The sequence below is a fragment of the Halichoeres trimaculatus genome, unplaced genomic scaffold (assembly GCF_033239565.1).
Source record: "Halichoeres trimaculatus isolate MK-OKI-2021-1 unplaced genomic scaffold, fHalTri1.1 fHalTri1_scaffold_3, whole genome shotgun sequence".
Classification (NCBI taxonomy): domain Eukaryota; kingdom Metazoa; phylum Chordata; class Actinopteri; order Labriformes; family Labridae; genus Halichoeres; species Halichoeres trimaculatus.
The window spans coordinates 5,251,295-5,270,554 of record NW_027437181.1 but is presented as its reverse complement, the minus strand read 5'-3'; the positions used below and the strand labels follow the sequence as shown (position 1 = coordinate 5,270,554).

The window sequence follows — 19,260 nt, the reverse complement described above, 5'->3', positions numbered from 1 at the left end:
ATTTTTATGCCACAAAAGAGGTAGAAGAATCAGAGTCGTCAAAGATCTTCTGGACACCTGCTTTACCTATCTGACAGCTGCTGTGGACGTCTTCACAGAAACTTCTTTTCATGCTGGGTTGTTCAGGCGGATCATCCAAGGCCAAGACACCAATGCAGGATTTTAATGCATGTGCTTCATCTCTGGGATTTATATTTTCTAACAATTTATTAGCGCCATGAATGAGTCAGAGGTTAAACGCCTCGGCTGGAATACAAAGTCAGACTCTGAAGAGAATGCTGGATGCATCCTCCGTGTCCCTGGCTCACCGTCTCCACTCCCAGGAAGACTTTATGGTCCGTTTTACTCACCACAGCCAGTGCTGTCTGGCCCGGGGATGACAGGGTAATGATGATGTAAAAATGTTACATAAAATGGCTGTTAGGAAATGTATGGGGGGCATAAAATCATTGCGAATACCATTAAAAGGCCAATACACAGCCAATGTTTTATCGATGCATATTGTCTTGCTACAGTAGCCGCTCAGTCCCAGGGTGGTGATAGCGATGGCGTTGGTCTTTATGGTTACAGCCCTGGACTTGCTGGAAAATTACAGCTGGTTGTAGCGTGCTGGCAGGATGCGTGGAGGCAGACTGCTCGTTTCAACGCCAGGAAGACGAGTGAGTGTGCATGCTAATGCTGGGCTAGGATGCTAACAAAACAGCATCATTACACGCCACCAGTTCTTTGGTGGTGGGAACATAACAAACTGGATCCTGAACAGGCAGCAAAGCAGGATGGGAGATCTTCCTGTCAAGCACCAGGAAGTTGCTCCAACTTTCTTTACATTTTCTTTTTCTTCTTCCTTTAAATTTGGTCCCCCAACCCAGGAGCTCCGTCGGTCTGCCCCTCCTGGATTATCTTCACTCCTTCATCATAAACCGCTGCAGCTTTCTCAGCCCACAGTCACCACACCACTCTCCTTCCTCAAACTCAGATCCCCGCCTGTTTGCATTCATTAAGCGTCTCACGTCCAGCTCAGGAAGCAGCAGGGCGGTGGATCCTGCAGGCATGCTAAACACCCCTAAAGTGAGAAAGACTCTCGCCTGTCTTTCTTTTTCCTCTACTCAGCCGTTTTCCTTCTATGACAGCTCCTGTCTGTGAAACACAGAACTCCCCTGTGACCAGCCGTATGTAAATGCTTATATTGGTGAGTGACGTGGAGTAAACATTTCTCTTTTGGCTGCATGTTGTTTGTTATCCACTCAGAAAGAGTATTTTTAATCACTGTTACATGTCTCTGAAACATGCCAAAGGATGCTTCAGATCTTTGACAGTGCTCTGGATAAAACTGTTCCAAGGATAAAAGTTCATCTTCAAATCTTTTAATCTGAGCTACAAACTTCTTAATGGGGTTATAACCAGAAAGGTATCAAGAAAATAACTTGAACCAACACTAAAAACGTGACTTTTCATATGGAGGCCTGTGTCTGACAGGTCAAAAGAAATAACAGGAATAGAAATTTAAAAAAAAAGAAAAAAAAGAAAAAGAAAATAAGCTGTTGTCTAAAAATGATTTAAAAAAAACTACAGTTGCCATTAAAATAAATCATTAAAAAAGTAAAAAAAATATGCAACAAAAAGTCAAAATACTGAGCTAAAACATGATAATTATGAGATTTGAAGTAGAAACAATGAGACACACTGGCAAAAACTTAAGTCTTAAAAAGTGTTTTTTTATCATTATTATTATTTTTAGTAGAAAATGTCTTTTTGGACTCAATATGAGCCACATTCACCCCATCAGTCCAGAAAAATGTCTTGTTTTCAAGTATTTAAACACAAAAATTAGGTCTGAATATAACAAGTTGAAAACAGTAGCCAATGGAACAAGAGAAACATTTTTTTGTTTTGAGACATTATTCTAGTTTTAAGCAAATTTTCGAGCAATTTTTTCTTATTTGGCAGATTTTTTCTTGTTGCAAGAAATTTAGACCTCATTTTTGTCTTTAAATAACTCAAAACAAGACATTTTCTGGACTGATCAGGTGAATGTGGCTCATATTGAGTGTGATAAGACAACTTTTACTTAAAATAAAAGACAGAAAGACTTGATAAAATTTCATTTTTTTGCTGTATAAATGTAAAACTGATGAAATGACAGTGACAGTTTGGAGACAGTCATAATTACCAACAAGATTGACTTTTATCACATAATAATGACTTAGTTTTTAAAATTTAAGCTTTCTATCGTGTGATTTTAATATGGTATCTTAATATTGTGACTTTTTATCTCATAATTTCCATAAAGTACCTCATATTTTGACTTATATCTTATTATTTTAAACTTTGAAACTTATGATTGTGACTTCTTTCGCATAATTCTGACTTTTTTTTATTGTTAAGCTCACATTTGGGTTCAATAATTTCTTTTTTTTTTCTTTTTTTTTTTTCTTTAGACCAAATCAAAATTTTGATATTGTATCTAATTAGTGTGTTTTATTTTTTAAACTATCTGCTGTTTTAAAATATTTTGTATTAACTTTTTCTTTTTTTTTTTAATTGATTGTTTTTTTAATCATTGAGTTTTAACTGATCTTGTTTTAAGCTTGTACAGCACTTTGGTCAACTGGTTGTTTTAAAATGTGCTTTCTTAATAAAGTTTGACTTGACTTGACTTAAATTTCATCTCATGATTTCTACTTTTAATCTCATAATTTTTACTATCACAACCCCAAAGCTATAACTTTGATTTAGTATCTCCTAAATCCAACCTTTTCTCATAATTTTGACTTTTATTTTTTTATCATTAGAGTAAGTCTACCTATTATTATTAATTTTTTACCTGGTGGAAACGGCTTTGCTGAAGTTCATGTGAAATTCAAACCATCGTCAGATTAACAATCCTCTTCCTGAGTATCTAACTCCAGAGAAAGTCTCTGTTTGTGCTGCACTAATCTCACTCAGTGCGCCTCACCTTCATGATGACAAACCTGGTCGATATCTCACACTCCTGCTGTCTCACCTCACAGCCTCCTGAGCACAGAAACGGGTTGTTAAAGTACCACAAATATTTATCAGAGGGTGACGCTAACTGCTCCCTCAGGAGCACCTTTCTGTCTGAAGCTTTATGTCGTCAGAAAAGATTCACCTTCCTCTGTTTGATTCGTCTGTAATGTGCTCAGTATTTCAGGTAACACACTCAGGATTCACTTTTTATTGAAAGCTGTCCCTCAGTAGATAGAGCAGCTGGAGGTGAGAGCTCCTCCACAAACAGTAACCACCCTCACACACCCTGAGCTCTGTTCTCTCAGATTGGGAGGTTGTGTTTTGCGTTACCTTGCAGGAGCAGATAGCACAGCGGTCAAAGTCTGGTTTCCAGTCCTCCCCGTTGCGTCTGATTCCCTCTTCCTGTGGACAGTCGCCGCTGCAGCCTGGGCCAGACGTGCACACACAGTCGTAGCCTCCGGGGAGGTTCACGCACACACTGTCGTTCCAGCAGGTGTGTGTCTGCAAACTGCACTCATCGATGTCTGCAAAGCAAAGAAGGAGGTTGTAAATACGGTCCATTAATGTTCTATCAGACAGAGAAATGACAGGTTGTAGCTTTATTTTTGCTTCACGACGGCTCTGTAGAGTCAGTTTGTCCTTCCCTAGTAACACAGAACGTAAAGAGAACGTGTGACTGTAGAAACATTTTCTTTTTGCATCATTATCTGTATGGAAATGATAATTTGCAATGCCATGAGTGCTGTCAGAGTTTGGACCAATGTTTATTGCTTTTAGTTTTTAATTTCATTTGTTTTTAGCTTGAATGTGCTGAAAATGCACTAAATAAAAACTTGATTTAATATTTGTTTTAAGCACAGTGTTCCTTTAACACTTTGTCATACTTCTGCACAAAGTCCACCAAAGGGAGGCAATAGAATAAAGTGTATGTCTTGGGAAAAACTGCTAAAAACATAAAAACAGATACTCAATTTTCTTAACAGAACACTTCTAATTTAGGATTTAAGACCAACTGTTTGATCCACAAGCACACACCAGTACAGTAGGTGGCGCTATTGCAACTTTCAGCTGATTTGCCATAAGGCAAAAAACTCCCAAGAAGAAGAGGGTGATGAATGGAGGAAAGTTGGGTCAGATGGATGCGTTGTGTCCATGGCTGTTTCCCAAAACCCAGGCACCTTGCCTTGCCTTGGTCTGATGTGGGCGTGGGGTGGGCGTGGGCAGGCATCCACATCATCAGTTGCTGCCTAAATGCTGTTCCAATGTTCATGTCCTCCGGAGGCATGCCCTCCGTTTGGTTAGCATGTGGCTAATTGACCAAGGATACACTGGTTTATCCTTCGAAGCCTTGCCATGGCTATAAATACCCAACATGCAACGCGTGAATCTACGAAAAAAGGGAAAAATGGAAGGAAAAGACGCACCGGAGAGAGGCACCAGAGAGAGGCACCAGAGAGAGGCACCAGAGAGACGCACCAGTGGAGGCACGCGGTAAATTCCAATTCAAATGTAAGCAACAAAACACACCTTTGAAAATAACAACTTATACCATGTCCACCACTTAACTCTTTTGTGTGTCACTCATGCAACTACAATTACTGAGAAGCCGCACCTTCAGAGTGTCAATGATGTGACAATAAAAAAGCAAAAAGAAAAGTGGCAAGCCATAACAATATTTGTAGCCGCTTGAGCATACGGTCTACTCCCACGTTTGTACTTAACTTTCCAAGAACTGTCCACAGCGCAACACGTTATGTGAGACAATGTAACTCCAATTACACAAAAATTTGTGGCAGGAATCTGATGGTAAAAAATGCCTTTGTAGGCTGCTCCATTAGCATCTTCTTTTAAGCAGAGGCAGGACACTTGCCTTGTATTGGAAGGAAGTGGCTTCGGGAGCACTGCCTTCAAAGGCAAGGCAAGGCAAGGTACCTGGGCTTTGGGAAACAGCCCATGTGTTGCTGCCTCTGCCCAAGCAGGACATCAGTACAGTATGTGTTTGTCTTTTAATACAGGGTGGGCCAGAAAGATTTACCCATCGTTTTTTCCGCACTATCCAAAAATGCTTGCAGACAAACATAACTGACATTAAACACAGTTTCTATACTTTATTCTCTGTCACCAAAAAGATTTACATCTCAATATGGCCGCCCTTTGCCTTTATCATAGCCTGGAGACGACCTGGCACTGTCTGGTATGAGCGCCCTGTGCACTGTCTCTGCATCAAGTTTTGACCATGACTTCATCAGAGCTGTCTTCAAAGTGCTGACACTGCTGTGAGATACTGTAGAGACCTCCCTCTCCAGGATAGACCAGATCGCAAAGTCCATTGGATTGATGTCAGGACTTGATGGAGACCACATGTTCTTGTCCCAGAAGCCAGGAAAATGCTGCTCGCACCAGGCCTGTGTGACAGTGGATGTGTGAGCTGGTGCATCATCTTGTGTGAAGACATACTGGTTTCCAAACACATAACCCTGTCATTCTGGGAATCGACCACTGCCTGAATGGTGAAGATCTTCTCATCAGACCAAACCAGGACTTTTTTCTTAAAAGCAGCTGACATCAGTGTTCTGTGTTGCATTTTTAGTGTTTTTAGTCCGAGATCCTGTTTGACGATTCTTCTCAGTGAAGTTCTTGAGATGTTCACTTCCTTTGCTGTTGCTCTCATGCTCCTGCGAGGATTCCTTTGGATTCTCTTCCTCACCATCTCAACAACCCTTTTGGTCCGGACTGAACGTTTTCTTCCAGGGATTGGCTTGCTGGTGGTATTGCCAGTCTTCTTGTATCGTTTCATGACATTGTAGACAGACTTACGACAAACATTCACCTTTTTCATGATTTGCATTGTTGTCAGTCCAGCCTCCTTCAAGGCCACAATCTGGTCGCGCTTACTCTTCGATGCCATATTCGACAATCATTAGGAGTAAACAAATGAAAGGTACATCAAAAACTACACCTTTTAAGAGAAACTATCCAAAATTTTCAGTTTCTAGGACAAAAGCTAAGCAAACAAAATCGAGATATACGCTGGGTAAATCTTTCTAGCCCACCCTGTAGTTATAACATGTTTCAAACTCAAAGTAAGGTATCATTAAAGTATTCATGCCTCTGAAAATAAGTATTCAGAATGAACCACATCTGAAGAATAAGATTAAGAAAGCATTCACATAATCCTCTTTTTATAAAACTTTGTGTTATTAGATGTTTTCTACTTCTGAGGCACATTTAGTGCACTTTTGCTTTAATTACATTTTCTATTTCCTCCCATCTCTCCCGAGGGTATTCTGCGCTGCTTTCTTATTAATTTGTGGGCTGCACGAATTAATATCGCAGCCCCCCAAGTTCTTTTCATCACTCCTTTCGTTATTGTTGTGGTGGTCACTCATTGAGGAGATTCTGGGTTTTTGCACAATCTCAGAGCTGCAGCTCTCTTTTCTCTGCTCGGTGTGTCACACATGCTGCCGTGAACGCTGTCTGCTTTACATTCCAGGCGTCGGCCGTTACAGCGCAGTGCTTTCATCTTTTATTCTGTAGTAATAAATTTACATTCAAAGTTATTTTTGTATCACATTTTGAGGAGGGAAACTGGGTCATATTCTAAACGTCTCACCTGTTTACACAAAGAGTCAAACTCACTCACATCCTTACATCAAAGCCTCAGTCACATCAGTCAAAGCCTGTACAGGTATTTTCTCTTCATGGCTTCAGTTAAACCATCAAAGAAACCAGACATCTGCTCACTCAGCGTCTCTCCAGCTCTTCCTCTCTTCACACCAAAAGGAACCGACGCCAACAGAGAGCGCGGACGGCGTTTTCATCTCCTTTTCTTTATCAGCGGGGCCACAGGAAACGGGGAGCCAAAAGTCAGGCCCAACCTTTTTATCAAGCCATGACATTTAACTCTCTTTATCCTCGCTAAATGTGAGCTGTTCAGAGAGAAAAAAGACCAAAGTCCCTCGGACAGCCGCTCGGCTCTCCCCTGCTAGCTCCTGCTGCCTCTACACATCGATCACTCCCACACCACGCTGACAGCAGGGCCCAGCGCTGGACGGACAAAGCACCCGAGTGGAAATTAACAAGTCAAACCAAACTACAAAACAAGCTGCAATACTCATAACAAAGCTACAGGAAAAACATCTTTCTTGTGAGTGAGATGAGAAATGGAAGGACTTGGAGTTGTTCTCTGTTCTCCTCTGTCTTGCAGAAACAAAAAAACACTCAACACTTTTATTACAAGTAGGAAAAGCTCATGAAAAATCTCATTTTTGGGATTTTGGTTGAACTTGTGGTTCAGGTATACGCCCCACATACAGAGGCCAAAGTCCTTGCTGCAGCATTCCTGGTTCAACCTCAAACCCCAACCCTTTGCTGCATGTTTACTCCTACTTCCTGTTTCTCTTTAGCTGTTCGAACTAAAAGTTGAAGGCTCCCAAAACCATGGCTTGGTCATATAAAATCCAAATGCACAAAAAACTTTTCCGAGGGTGTTAGTTTCATTTGAAAAACGACTAAATAAACGAAATAAAGGTAACATAGCTTTCCTTCTTAGCTAGGCTATTTTTCAGTATTATTCTGGGGGCTGGATGGATTTGGATTAAGGGTCGCTGTTAGCAAGGAGGCTTAAGGCTCATCTCATCTCCACCTCTTTGCCTCTTGCTAGGTTGACTGAAGAAGTTAAGTTGAGCTAGCAAACAAGCAGACTAGTTTTACCACAAAATAAAATATAATAAATAAAAAAATGTTTTTTTTAACACATTTTTCTCTTCTTCCTTCTCTTTTTTCTTTCTTTTTCCCCCATTCTTTTTTTTTTTTTTTTTTACTTTTTTCTCTTTCTCGCTTTTTCTTTCTTTCCTCCATTTACTTTTCTTTTTACCTTTTCCTTCTCCCTCCCACCCCATATCTTTCTTTTTTTTCTTCCCTTTTTCTTCCCTTTTCCCCTTTCCTTTCTTTCTTTTTTTCCCTTCCCACTCACTTTTCCTTTATTGGGCTTTCTCTTTTTCCTTTTCCCCTCTCCCATTCTCTTTACTTTCTTTTTTCCTTTCCTTTCCTTTCCTTTCCTTTCCTTTCCTTTCCTTTCCTTTCATTTTTCTTTTTCTCTCCTTTTCTTTCTTTCCTCCCTTTTCTTTTTCTTCTCTTTTTTCCCCTTCTCCCTTCCTACCCCATTTCTTTCTTTTTTTGTCTTCCTTTCCTTCCTTTTCCCTTCTTTCTCTTTTTTTCTCTCTCCCCCTTACTTTCCCTTTATTGGACTTTCTCTTGTACCTTTATTCCCATCTTCCAATCTTTTTTCTTACTTTTTTTCTTTTGTTTCCTCCTTCCCTTTTGTTTTTCTTTTTCTCTTTCTTCATTTTCTCTCTTTCCTACCTTTTCTTTTTCTTTTCTTTTTTCCTTTTCCCTCCCTATTTCTTCAGTTATCTTCCATTTTCCTTCTTTCCTTTCTTTCTCTTCATTTCTGCCCCCTTACTTTCCCTTTATTGGGCTTTCTCTTTTACCTTCATTTCCCTCTTCCATTCTTTTTTTCCCTTTTGATTTTATTTTCCTCCTTCATTTTCTTTTTCTCTTTCTCTGTTTTCTTTCTTTCCTCTCTTTTCTTTTTATTCTCTTTTTCCTTTTCCTTCTTCCTTCCTTCCCCATTTCTTTCCTTTTTCTTCCTTTTCCCTTTCTTTCACTTTTTCTTCTCCCCTTACTTTCCCTTTATTTTTAGCTTATTTACTGCGACCACCCACACCCGGAGTTGAACGACAGTGCCCTTGTTGAGAAAGCATTTTTGATATCAACAAACTTCAACACATTAGTTTTGAGGAGCGCTTGTGATGTCATAGAGACAGTATTTATTTACACACTGAGTTCAAGTATAAAGACATGAAATCTTGATGTGATTCTAGGTTAACAGAGAAGTCTTGAGGGAATCTTACTGACAGAGCTTCTGATCATGTATCATGAAAATTATTTACCATCAAGCAGGATTGGAATACAGCTAGAAATACCAGGGAGATAGTGAAAACAGGATTTCTGAACATTTTCTGAAACCCTCCTGCAGTAAGAAGCCAGTTTCAGTCACATAATTCATCCAGTAAATCGGTAAAGCTGTTATTAAGTTGAGTTAAAGCCATGACAGGGAATAAAAAAGACAAAAATACATGACTTGTACACTTAGACTGTAACATGTAGATGTTAAGAGCCTGGGGCTGAACTTTCTCACCGTATTAACCCCATGCTGGTGGAGCTATTCTGGATGGACATGAGGCTGCAGCGATAGCACTCACATAAACACACTGTGACAGAGCTGAAAACACACTCTAATTGGTTACACTATCGGTTGTGCAGGATGCAGAAGGAGAGGAAACAGCTCAGCCGAGAATTTATTGTGTCTGCGACGGACTATTTGCATACACTAAATGAAATCCTTGTCAGACATACTGTACTTCCACCGGTGAAGGATTAATGCTCTTCATGCTACGTTCACCACATTCAGCCACAAGCTGCTGCCTCCAGATGAAGCGCACTTCTACATGCAGGCTGTGAAAGAGAGACTTACATCCAGCACAAAAGCCCCGCAGAGAAACCAGCGGAGCAAAGCCAAGCACAGGAAAGAAAGTCACACTCGCACACCTACATGTGCTGATACACACGGAAGCTCTAATTCTGAGCAGCAACACATGTTCACACCAACACACGAGCACACAAACAAATAAATCCCTCTGCAAATCCCTGTGACAGATGTTGGTAATTAGGAGGCATCAGAAAGCTCAGTATTACAGTATTTAAATAATATTTCTTCAGTGAGACTCCAGGCAGCACATATGGAAAGGTCAGGAACATCAGAGAGAGGGATGATGCACAAACACACACACACAAACACAAACTGCAGACAGTGGTAGTTTATGGTGCATTATCCTCATCTCCATGCACAATCTGTTTATTAAAGCCACCTGCCTCTCCCTAAAGCATTAGGCGTGATAAAGAGGTTTGAGATGCAGCACATGCAGCTCTCAGTCGGAGCAATAAAGCACAGGGATCAACGCTTGCAGCTGCTCGGCTCTTCACTGCCACTAAACGCACTGCAACACAAACAAACATAATGCGGTGTAATGAAATATATTGCATCCCGTGCATTAGCAAAACACACTGAACTGAAACAAACAACCCTGTGCATTGCTCTCTGAAACACTTTGGATGATGAATTGTAGAATAAAGTATTGTAAGAATCTTGCGTGCACATCGTTTTAATACATCATTGTTGTTGGCTTTGTCACTACTCCCTCTGGTATCTGAAGAGGCATTAGGAGGTTTCTGTTTGGATAAGGGATCTGAGGGAGTCTTTGATGGCTTTTAAAGATACAGTGTGTACAAATTGAGTATTTAGCAATAGCTGGCAATCAAAACCTAGATGGGGAAGTGATGGATGGTCTCAGAGGATGAGAAGCTTCTATAAACTCTCCATTGCTGTTCTTCAAAGTCTCCTACCAGAAATTCTCACATCTTTGACTTAATCATCTGTATTACAACGAATGGCATGACAGCTCAGCACAGGAAAGTGAAGCCAAAATGACTGGAGTTCCCCCAACTGGCTGGTTGAGGTATAAGTAATTAACCTGCCTTCTTCAAAATATAATAATGTGTTAGCATCATAGAATGAATAACATATTGATGTAGTCTCTGTGATGTCACCCATCTGTTTCTGATGCAGAGTTTTGAAGGCTATTGATGTTGGGAGTCATATTGGAAATGCTAAACTGATGAGGCAGGCTGTGCCTCAGATTTAACCCTCTGGAACAAAGTGCTCACTCATTTAAAAGTCATTTTCAGCTAAATGTAAAGGTTTCTGTAGTGCAGCTCAATATTTTTGCCCTAAGTGTTTGATTCTTCAAAGGACATGCTTTTTTTTTTTCTCTTCTGAATATGAAGTTACAGGCATTTATCAGAAAGTTGAAAAGCTTGTCAACTATAAATATACAAAGTTAAGATTTATGAAAATATTTTAAAATGTTTTGCAAAGCAATGAAGAAATGATAATCATTGGAAACACCATAAAACACAATTTACAGATTTGTTACATGAAATTCATAATGTTTGATGTTGAATGCCCAGGCACTTTAACTAACTTGTAACTTTATTAAAATAGATAATAATAATAATAATAATAATAATAATAATAATAATAATAATAATAATAATAATAATAATAATAATAATAATAAAAAACAAACAAATAAATAAAAAAGGGAATAAAAAATTAGAAGAATAAAAACACTCAAGAAAAAAAAAATTACTCCACACAGGCTTTCATATCTCATATCTAAACATGTTTCGTCTTGCTGTTTAAAGGGCAACTCCGTTTTTTTGACACCTGGACCTTATTTATAGGTGTGTGCATGCTCATATACTCACTCAGACAAACATCGTGCAGCTCGGAGTCCTTCAGAAGTTATTTAGATCCAACCGATTTTATCCGCACTTAGCGGGGGCCACGGCAAGGGAGCTTCAGCGCGGAACATAATCTCCACAAAATCGCTCATTTCGGCTATATTTTTTCATCCATCGCCAGTGTTATCATAAAGTCAGCTCGTCTACTGTCTTCAGGTGGGTCAGCTGACCCAGAGCTGACCTGGTAAACAAACGTTTGACGGTTGTCCTTACTGGTTTGAGCCTGAGTACACGGACAAGGAGCTCCATGAAAGAAGGATGCAGAGGGAGAGAGACGAAGAGCTGGTTGAGAACAACAAACAGGAGCACGTCCACGACTCAATGCGAACTGGTGGTGCGCTTGTGGACAGTGTTCGCCTATGGCAACAGAAGAGGAGTTGACTTTATGATAACACTGGCGATGGATGAAAAAATATAGCTGAAATGAGCGATTTTGCGGAGATTATGTCCCGCACTGAAGCTCCCTTGCCGTGGCCCCCGCTAAGTGCGGCTAAAATCGGTTGGATCTAAATAACTTCTGAAGGACTCCGAGCTGCACGATGTTTGTCTGAGTGAGTATATGAGCATGCACACACCTATAAATAAGGTCCAGGTGTCAAAAAATTTAAATTAGCTTTCTTGAATTGTTATGTATTTAGTTTCTGGTACTTTTGGAGCTGGCCTCATGTGGACGCTTGATGAACTGCAGCTTTTATCATTTCGACATAAAGTTTATTTCTTATCACTGAAGGTCACTGCTTTGTAAAAACAGCCTGAAAGTCCAAAACTTGAAGCAATCAAACAAATTCCTCATTTACAGCACTTACAGTTCGACTTCAGGGTTGAACAATCATCACTAATTGACCTTGCAGAATTACACTCTTGACTCCGACTGTCATCTTCCTCTCATTCAAAACACAGTCATAACAGCAAATTAAACTCATCAGAGAATCCCCAAATTAATTTGAGTTTCAAACTTTAAACTGTCACCATGCCTGGCTTTTGTGATGTTTTGCCGTAATATGTTGCTTTTGCTGAACCCAAGCTGTTGTTTATCCCCCACTGGTATATTCATTAAGGGGCATGGTGTTTTCTACAAACTGCTGCATGCTTTGCTCATTACAGTCCTTATCTTTAGACATATTGAGCACACCAAGCAGCTTTACGCCTCTTTTTAAATTGATGCATGTGTGTTGTGTTAGGTGTATTTGAGTTATTTTTAATGTAAATTGTGAAAAAAATAAGTTTTAAATTTTAGTTTCACTCTGGTTTTGTTCTGCAGAGAAGAGACTTCTTCTTGTCAAATTGAATCTGTTTTATCTGCGTTTGCTGACAACAGTCTAATTTGCACCTTGTGTCTGTTAACCACAGTGATTATCTGCACACAATTCTAGCGTAGGTGTAAAAACACAGACTGCACAGAGGTGTTTGAAGTGTGTGTATAAACTGACAAACCTCTCGTGCTCAAAATTGAAGAGTGCACTTCACAGATTAAAGACTCTCCCAGATGAACGTGTCACTCGGCAGGAGACCGCCTGAGCAGCTCGGCCAGCCGTCCTGAGTGCTGAACATGAATTATCACGGACACAACAAAAAGCTCTGCTCATGTGAAAGACACACATCTTTTAGCTGGAAAGCTCTTTTTTCCACAGGGAAACCATCCACCAACACTGAATAATTCTCTAAATACTTGTTTGCTGGCATTGCTGAGGATATCAACACTCGTTTGTTTCATTATTCCATTACCGAACCCTGAGGATTGTTTTCCTCAGCTGGAGATGTGAAAGTTTCAGGCTGTCTGTTTGTATCAAGAGTTTAACTGAAATCCACACTTACAGTTTTTATACATCCCTCTAATGAAGAAACCAAACCTCTCAGCGTACTCTTACATCAGTAATTGTGTGTGTAACTGCAGCTGGCAAAGAGACTCAGCGCCGTCTCTAAACATTATCCTTCTCTGTCTCACTAATTTTTGTCCCCGGTGCTGACTTCTTTTTCCTGCACAGTTGTCAGAAACGAAAGCAGCTGTTCGTGCAGTTCAGTCGGAGCTGACTCACTTCCAACAAAACTGCTTCTGTTGCGTTGACTCATGAGAGGCTGTCGGTGGGATATTGTTGAGTTAGATGTTAAATCATCACACGTGCTTATTTTCCCCGCTGGCTTCTGAAATAAAACTTGTAAAGGACCAGCCAATTTTCTGATCAGTGAAATAAAGACATTTTATAAATATATATGTTCCTAGTTATGATTTGTCCTTGCTAGATTTCCATATGGCTCTTTATCCAGTATATTATGCCTCCTTTCATTAGCTTCAGCTGGTTTTAACGACTCACCACTTCTTCATGATAGACAGAGTACATAAAAAAATCCTGAATTAATCTTAAACTTATATAAATCAGTTAAAAAAGCTCTACATGATCAGACTCCTTAGTGTGTTATTAGCTTTCTTATTCCTTATGAACCCACTAATTCTCTCAGATCAGCTGATATAGGTTTGCTTGCTGTACCAAGAGCCGTTTGGACACTATGGGTGATAAAACTTAGGGTGTATTCACACCTGGATCGTTTGGAGAAGTTGTTACAAAACAGCGGGCAGCCCCCAGAAACCCTGGTTAGTTTGGACATGTGTGAACACAGCAGTCACCGCCTGATGCGGGACAAAAGTTCACCAAAAATAGGTGGTCTTGGCTTGCTGCCATTCGAGCCTGTAGTGGTTCCTGTGCAGTGAGAACACAAACGCCCCAGCAACTGGTACAACTGACTCATAACTGTGGCTCACACTGTAGTGATGGGGGCAGTAATGAGCTCGGTTGACAACTGTACAGTCAAAACAGTAGAAGAAGAAAGAGTAGAAGAATCAACCACAGCAGCAGAAGAGGAGAAGACTGAAGAACTGAGGAAAATAAGCTCATGTGGAGCAGTGAAGAAAAAAGTGCCTTATCAAAGTGCCTTAACGCAGTCGGGACTTAAAAACTACATATGTTGATCATAAAGCGCACACTGCTACATGAGCAAGATAAATGCTAACTAGCCACACACGTTGTTGATACTCTATTGCTGTTCTTCCCTGTGGAAAGCAGGTAAGAACATGAATGAATGAATGAATGAATGAATGAATGAAGATAAGGAAACTTCCCACCTTTCGTGTATGATTTCTGACCAATGAGAGAAAAAAATCAATCGCACGTGGCATCTGTTTACAACTTTGGACCGCAACAGACTTTTGCCTCATGAACACAAACAAACCAAGTGACAATCGCTACAGTTATGTCAATTTTGCCCCTGAATCTGAACAAAGCAAACAAGCTCAGGTGTGAATTCATCCTCAGTCTCGGCTCCTAAACTCTGAACACAATTAATTTTTTCAATTCAATAATTTTTTTTGTGAAATACCGTATAACTTTGTAGATGTGTTCGTCTCCACGTGACAAGCAGATACCAACACAAAAATTGTCATCCATTCCTGACTTCTTTGCTGAGGCCAGAGCAAAGCACTGACCATGTGTTGAGCTGGGGGCGGGGCTACAGTGACCAACGATCAGAGGTGAAAAAAGTTGTTCTTTAAAAGGAGAGCTGCTTGGCGAGCTGTCCATCGTTTGTTAGAGTTTCCCAATTCACAACTTGAACTGGAGGAGAAACTGAAGCAACAACTTAGTGTCTCTTATAGATCATGTCACAATGGCGTGGCCCTGACTCGGCTCTTTGCCGATGGATGACTGAACCTGTTCTTAGAAAAAATGTGATCAAGACCAACTTAGCACTAGCACCAGCACCGACACTGGTGGAAAAGGGATATTAAAGAGGGGGTATTTTGCCCTTTTTAGTCTCTATACTGTCCCTCTACTGCTGCTGTAGTAGCTTTAATTAATTTAAAGCTAAAATAAATCCCTATTCAAGTGAGGGAAGGATGGAGCGAGAGATTGGCAGGCGGATCGGTGCGGCGTCTGCAGTAATGCGGACTCTGCACGGGTCTGTCGTGGTGAAGAGGGAGCTGAGCCGGAAGGCGAAGCTCTCTGTTTACCGATCGATCTTTGTTCCCACTCTCACCTATGGTCATGAGCTTTGGGTAGTGACCGAAAGAACAAGATCGCGGATACAAGCGGACGAAATGAGCTTCCTCCGTAGGGTGGCCGGGCTCTCCCTTAGAGATAGGGTGAGAAGCTCAGCTATCCAGGAGGAACTCAGAGTAGAGCCGCTACTCCTCCGCGTTGAGAGGAGCCAGATGAGGTGGCTCGGGCATCTGATGAGGATGCCTCCCGGACGCCTCCCTGGTGAGGTGTTCAGGGCACGTCCCACCGGGAGGAGACCCTGGGGCAGACCCAGGACACGCTGGAGAGACTACATCTCTCGGCTGGCCTGGGAACGTCTTGGGATGCCCCCGGAAGAGCTGGACGAAGTGGCCAGGGAGAAGGAAGTCTGGACTTCCCTGCTTAGGCTGCTGCCCCCGCAACCCGACCCCGGATGAGCGGAAGAAAATGGATGGATGGATGGATAAATCCCTATTTTTCTCAATCAAGTGTTTTAGAAAACTTTTATATCAGCCATTGTCTAAAGCACCTAGTTTTAGCTTCTGCCTATTTACGGCGTCCCACTGCTCTGATTGGCCAGCTCCCTGGAGGCATGTTTGGGATGGAGCTGAACCAACCAGAAGACTCTTGTGTTATCACCTCATCATTTCAGTGAGTCTCATCAAAATCTTGTGCTATTTCTACAACAGAGCATTTTGACCATTCTAAAGACTCAGTTACGGGGATTTCTCCAACAAATTAATATGCAGAGGTTTAAAAATCTACAAACATTTACTTTTTACGTTTCTACTTTCTATCCAAGTTTAAATTATGTGAAAGCAGAAAACCCCCTCTTCAAAAATCTTTCACCATGATGCATTATGCACAGTAATGTCTCTTCGGTTTCCTTTGTGTCTTTACTCAAAGTAATGAAAATGAGGAATCTTGTGAAACAAACAGTTGACTTCCCACCTGCAAGCTGAGCTCTCAGCTGTTACTATGACGTACAGATCTAACCCATGAGTCATCATAATTAAGTTCTGCTTTATTGAGTTATGTATGGTGAATGTTTATGAATAGATGTAGGTTCATCATGTTTCACAGAGGATGTTGTGACGGTTCAGAGGTGACCATGGGTTAAACTGTTTCTGCTGCTAATTGGATCAGAAGCAGATAATGTGAGCTGTTGACTTTTCACACCGTTCAGAGCGTCTGTAAAGGAATCAGTGAAAAACAAATAAAAAGCAGCTGCAGAGAAAAACACTTCTTTTAAACCATGATTTGTGATGAAAACAATGTCTGCTTGACGTGTCGACATGTACCCTGCTCTTTGCAGCAATTGGATTAAACTGAACTTTGAATACAACTTTATGATTCAAAGGTTAACAGGAAGAGATGCTTGATATTACAAATTATCATCTTATCTCTGGTCGTAAACTTTCTGGTACATTTTTGACATTTTGTTGTGTTGAATATTTTGCTTTGGGAGGGCAACTCAACAAGCCCTAATTATCTTATCTTTTTTTTAAGCTCCTCCTTGTCACTGAAGTTTAGAGTAAGTGTCTTGTTCAGTGTCAATGTTGGGAGGGTTTAAAGAGGGGGTGTTGTGCTCATCCATATTTTGAACATATAAAAGTTACTATGCTGGATGTTCAGACTGAATACGTGCAGATTTTCAAACCTCTACATCAGAAGTCTTCAACCTTTTCTTTCAAAGGAGCCGTTTTGCTTCAGCTCACCTGGATTAAGGTCATTCAGAAGCCACAAAATGTATTTTAAATTAAGACAAGAAAGTGAATAACACCATTAAAATAGTAAAAAATCTAGTTAATCATTATCTGACCCAGAAGTTTTTTGTGTATGTTAAATTGTACATGTGATGTCTTAGTTTAAAGTTTTGAAACATTTGCTAATATAAAAAATAAAAAATAAATGAAATATTCACAATATCATAAATTAAAAAAAATTGCAAACTTCAAAAAAATTAAATTAAAAATGGGCAAAAATTCTAAATAAAAAAAGGAAACCAAGAATTTATATATATATATATATATATATATATATATATATATATATATATATATATATATATATATATATATATATATATATATATAATTTGAATTAAAAAAGTATTCTTAAAAAATTGCTGAATTTTTAAAATAAATAAATAAATAAATAGAAAAATCATTAAATAAAAACACGAAGATTTGCATTGTTTGTCCCAAAATGGAATTTTGGAAAATCACAGATATTTCAAAAAATTTAAATGTGATAAAAAAGAATAGCAAAATAATAATAATAAAAAATAGATTGTTTTTTTTGTAATACAGAACAATGTCAGATAATTGAAATCCATAAAAGTTTGCGAAAAGTAAAAATTAAAAAAAAAATTGCAAAATCATATATTTTTTTAACAGCTGCTTTATTGCAAGATGTGACTCATATTTAGTTCAACAAAATGTTAAAACATGATTTTTTTAGTGTCAATGTTGTTAATGAACAATAACCTCTGTAAGAAAAATAAAAATTCATTATTTCAATAATTCAATAATTAATTTTTAAATTAGAAGGGGCCACTGCAAAGGAGTCAAAGAGCCACAGGTTGCAGACGCTTGCTTTACATATTCAATAGTTGTAGAAATCCTTGACTTTGTCGGCAAACCATTGGGAGTGGTCTGTTCTGAAAAATGGACCAAGATTTTCATATAGTTTTTACAAGATCTTAACAAGATCTTCAAGAAACTTGCTGAAATGACATCAAAGCTGAAGGATCTCCTACAACTCTGCCCACAACAGGCCTCCAGAGGGCTGGCCAATCAGATGGAAGTGGTTTGTGGAGCAGGGAGCCTTAAAGAGACAGCAGCTACAGCAGACAGAGGCTGAAAAAAGGGTTTCCTAAAACAGCAGTGAGAGAAAAATAAGACTTTTTGAGCTGTAAATTATGTAATGCTACTACAAAGGTACCAAAGGGACGGAGTAAAGAATAATAATTAAAAAAAAGCAATACCCCTACTTTAGAATTGGGCTTTAGCTGTCAAATAACTGCAACAGGCAGGCACAATATTTGTTTGTTTGGGTTTAAACTGGTTCCCTCTCAAAGGACATTTGAGATGAAGTCTGTCACATTTAGTCTAACATCCATCAGAGCAAACTATGAGACAGAAAAGACTTCTATACACAAACTAAACATCAATAAAACAGCTACAAGACAAGAAGTGGAGCGTATTTCAGATTAACAAAGTGCTGGAATTGAATCAAACAGGCTGATCAAGCTATAAAGAAGCTCTTCCCCGGGAGTGTAAGAAGTTCATGAAGTTGATTCCAGCTCTCTTTACAGCCTCCTAAATCTTTAATCTGACAGAGCAGCAGAACTAATATCTGCCTGTTGGAGTCAGAGTAGCAGCATCTGTCCCAGAATAAACTCCAACGAAACCTTATTGATTCCCCTCTCCTCGTTTTCAATTTCAGCTCTATAATGGGTGCTTTCATGTGAGCCGGTGTACGATAAATCTGCTAAATCACGGCGTGATGTACGAGCAATAAACAAAGCAGTGGAAAAACAGACTGTGCGGGCGATGGCGTCTTAATATTCCAACAAATTGTGAAAGTATTGCAAATCATAAAGCTTGCAGGGAGAGTGTGTAGTCGTCCATATACGTACGCAGAGGTGAACTACTGAATAATAGATTTTAGAGTTAAACTTTTAATTTACTTCTTACTCTGTGCTTCATCTTTGATGCTTTGGCACAGGAAACACAAGCTGAAAAGGAAAGGTGAGACTGATCCATGTTCCTCTTGAATGGTGGCTATCAGCGCAGAGAAAGTTGTCATGAAGGAAGATTTGCCTCCAGCAGCA

At 39.7% G+C, this 19,260-nt stretch overlaps 1 protein-coding gene across 1 annotated transcript in view; it reads right to left on the bottom strand.

Moving 5' to 3' along the window:
• The window catches only part of LOC141787630 (protein kinase C-binding protein NELL1-like), a 418,608-nt gene that overhangs the window by 14,019 nt on the left and 385,329 nt on the right, over positions 1-19,260 (bottom strand). Inside the window, exon 17 of the mRNA XM_074666181.1 lies at positions 3,319-3,512. Within this exon, the coding sequence (XP_074522282.1) occupies positions 3,319-3,512 (194 nt within the window). The remainder of the gene's footprint in view (positions 1-3,318; positions 3,513-19,260) is intronic.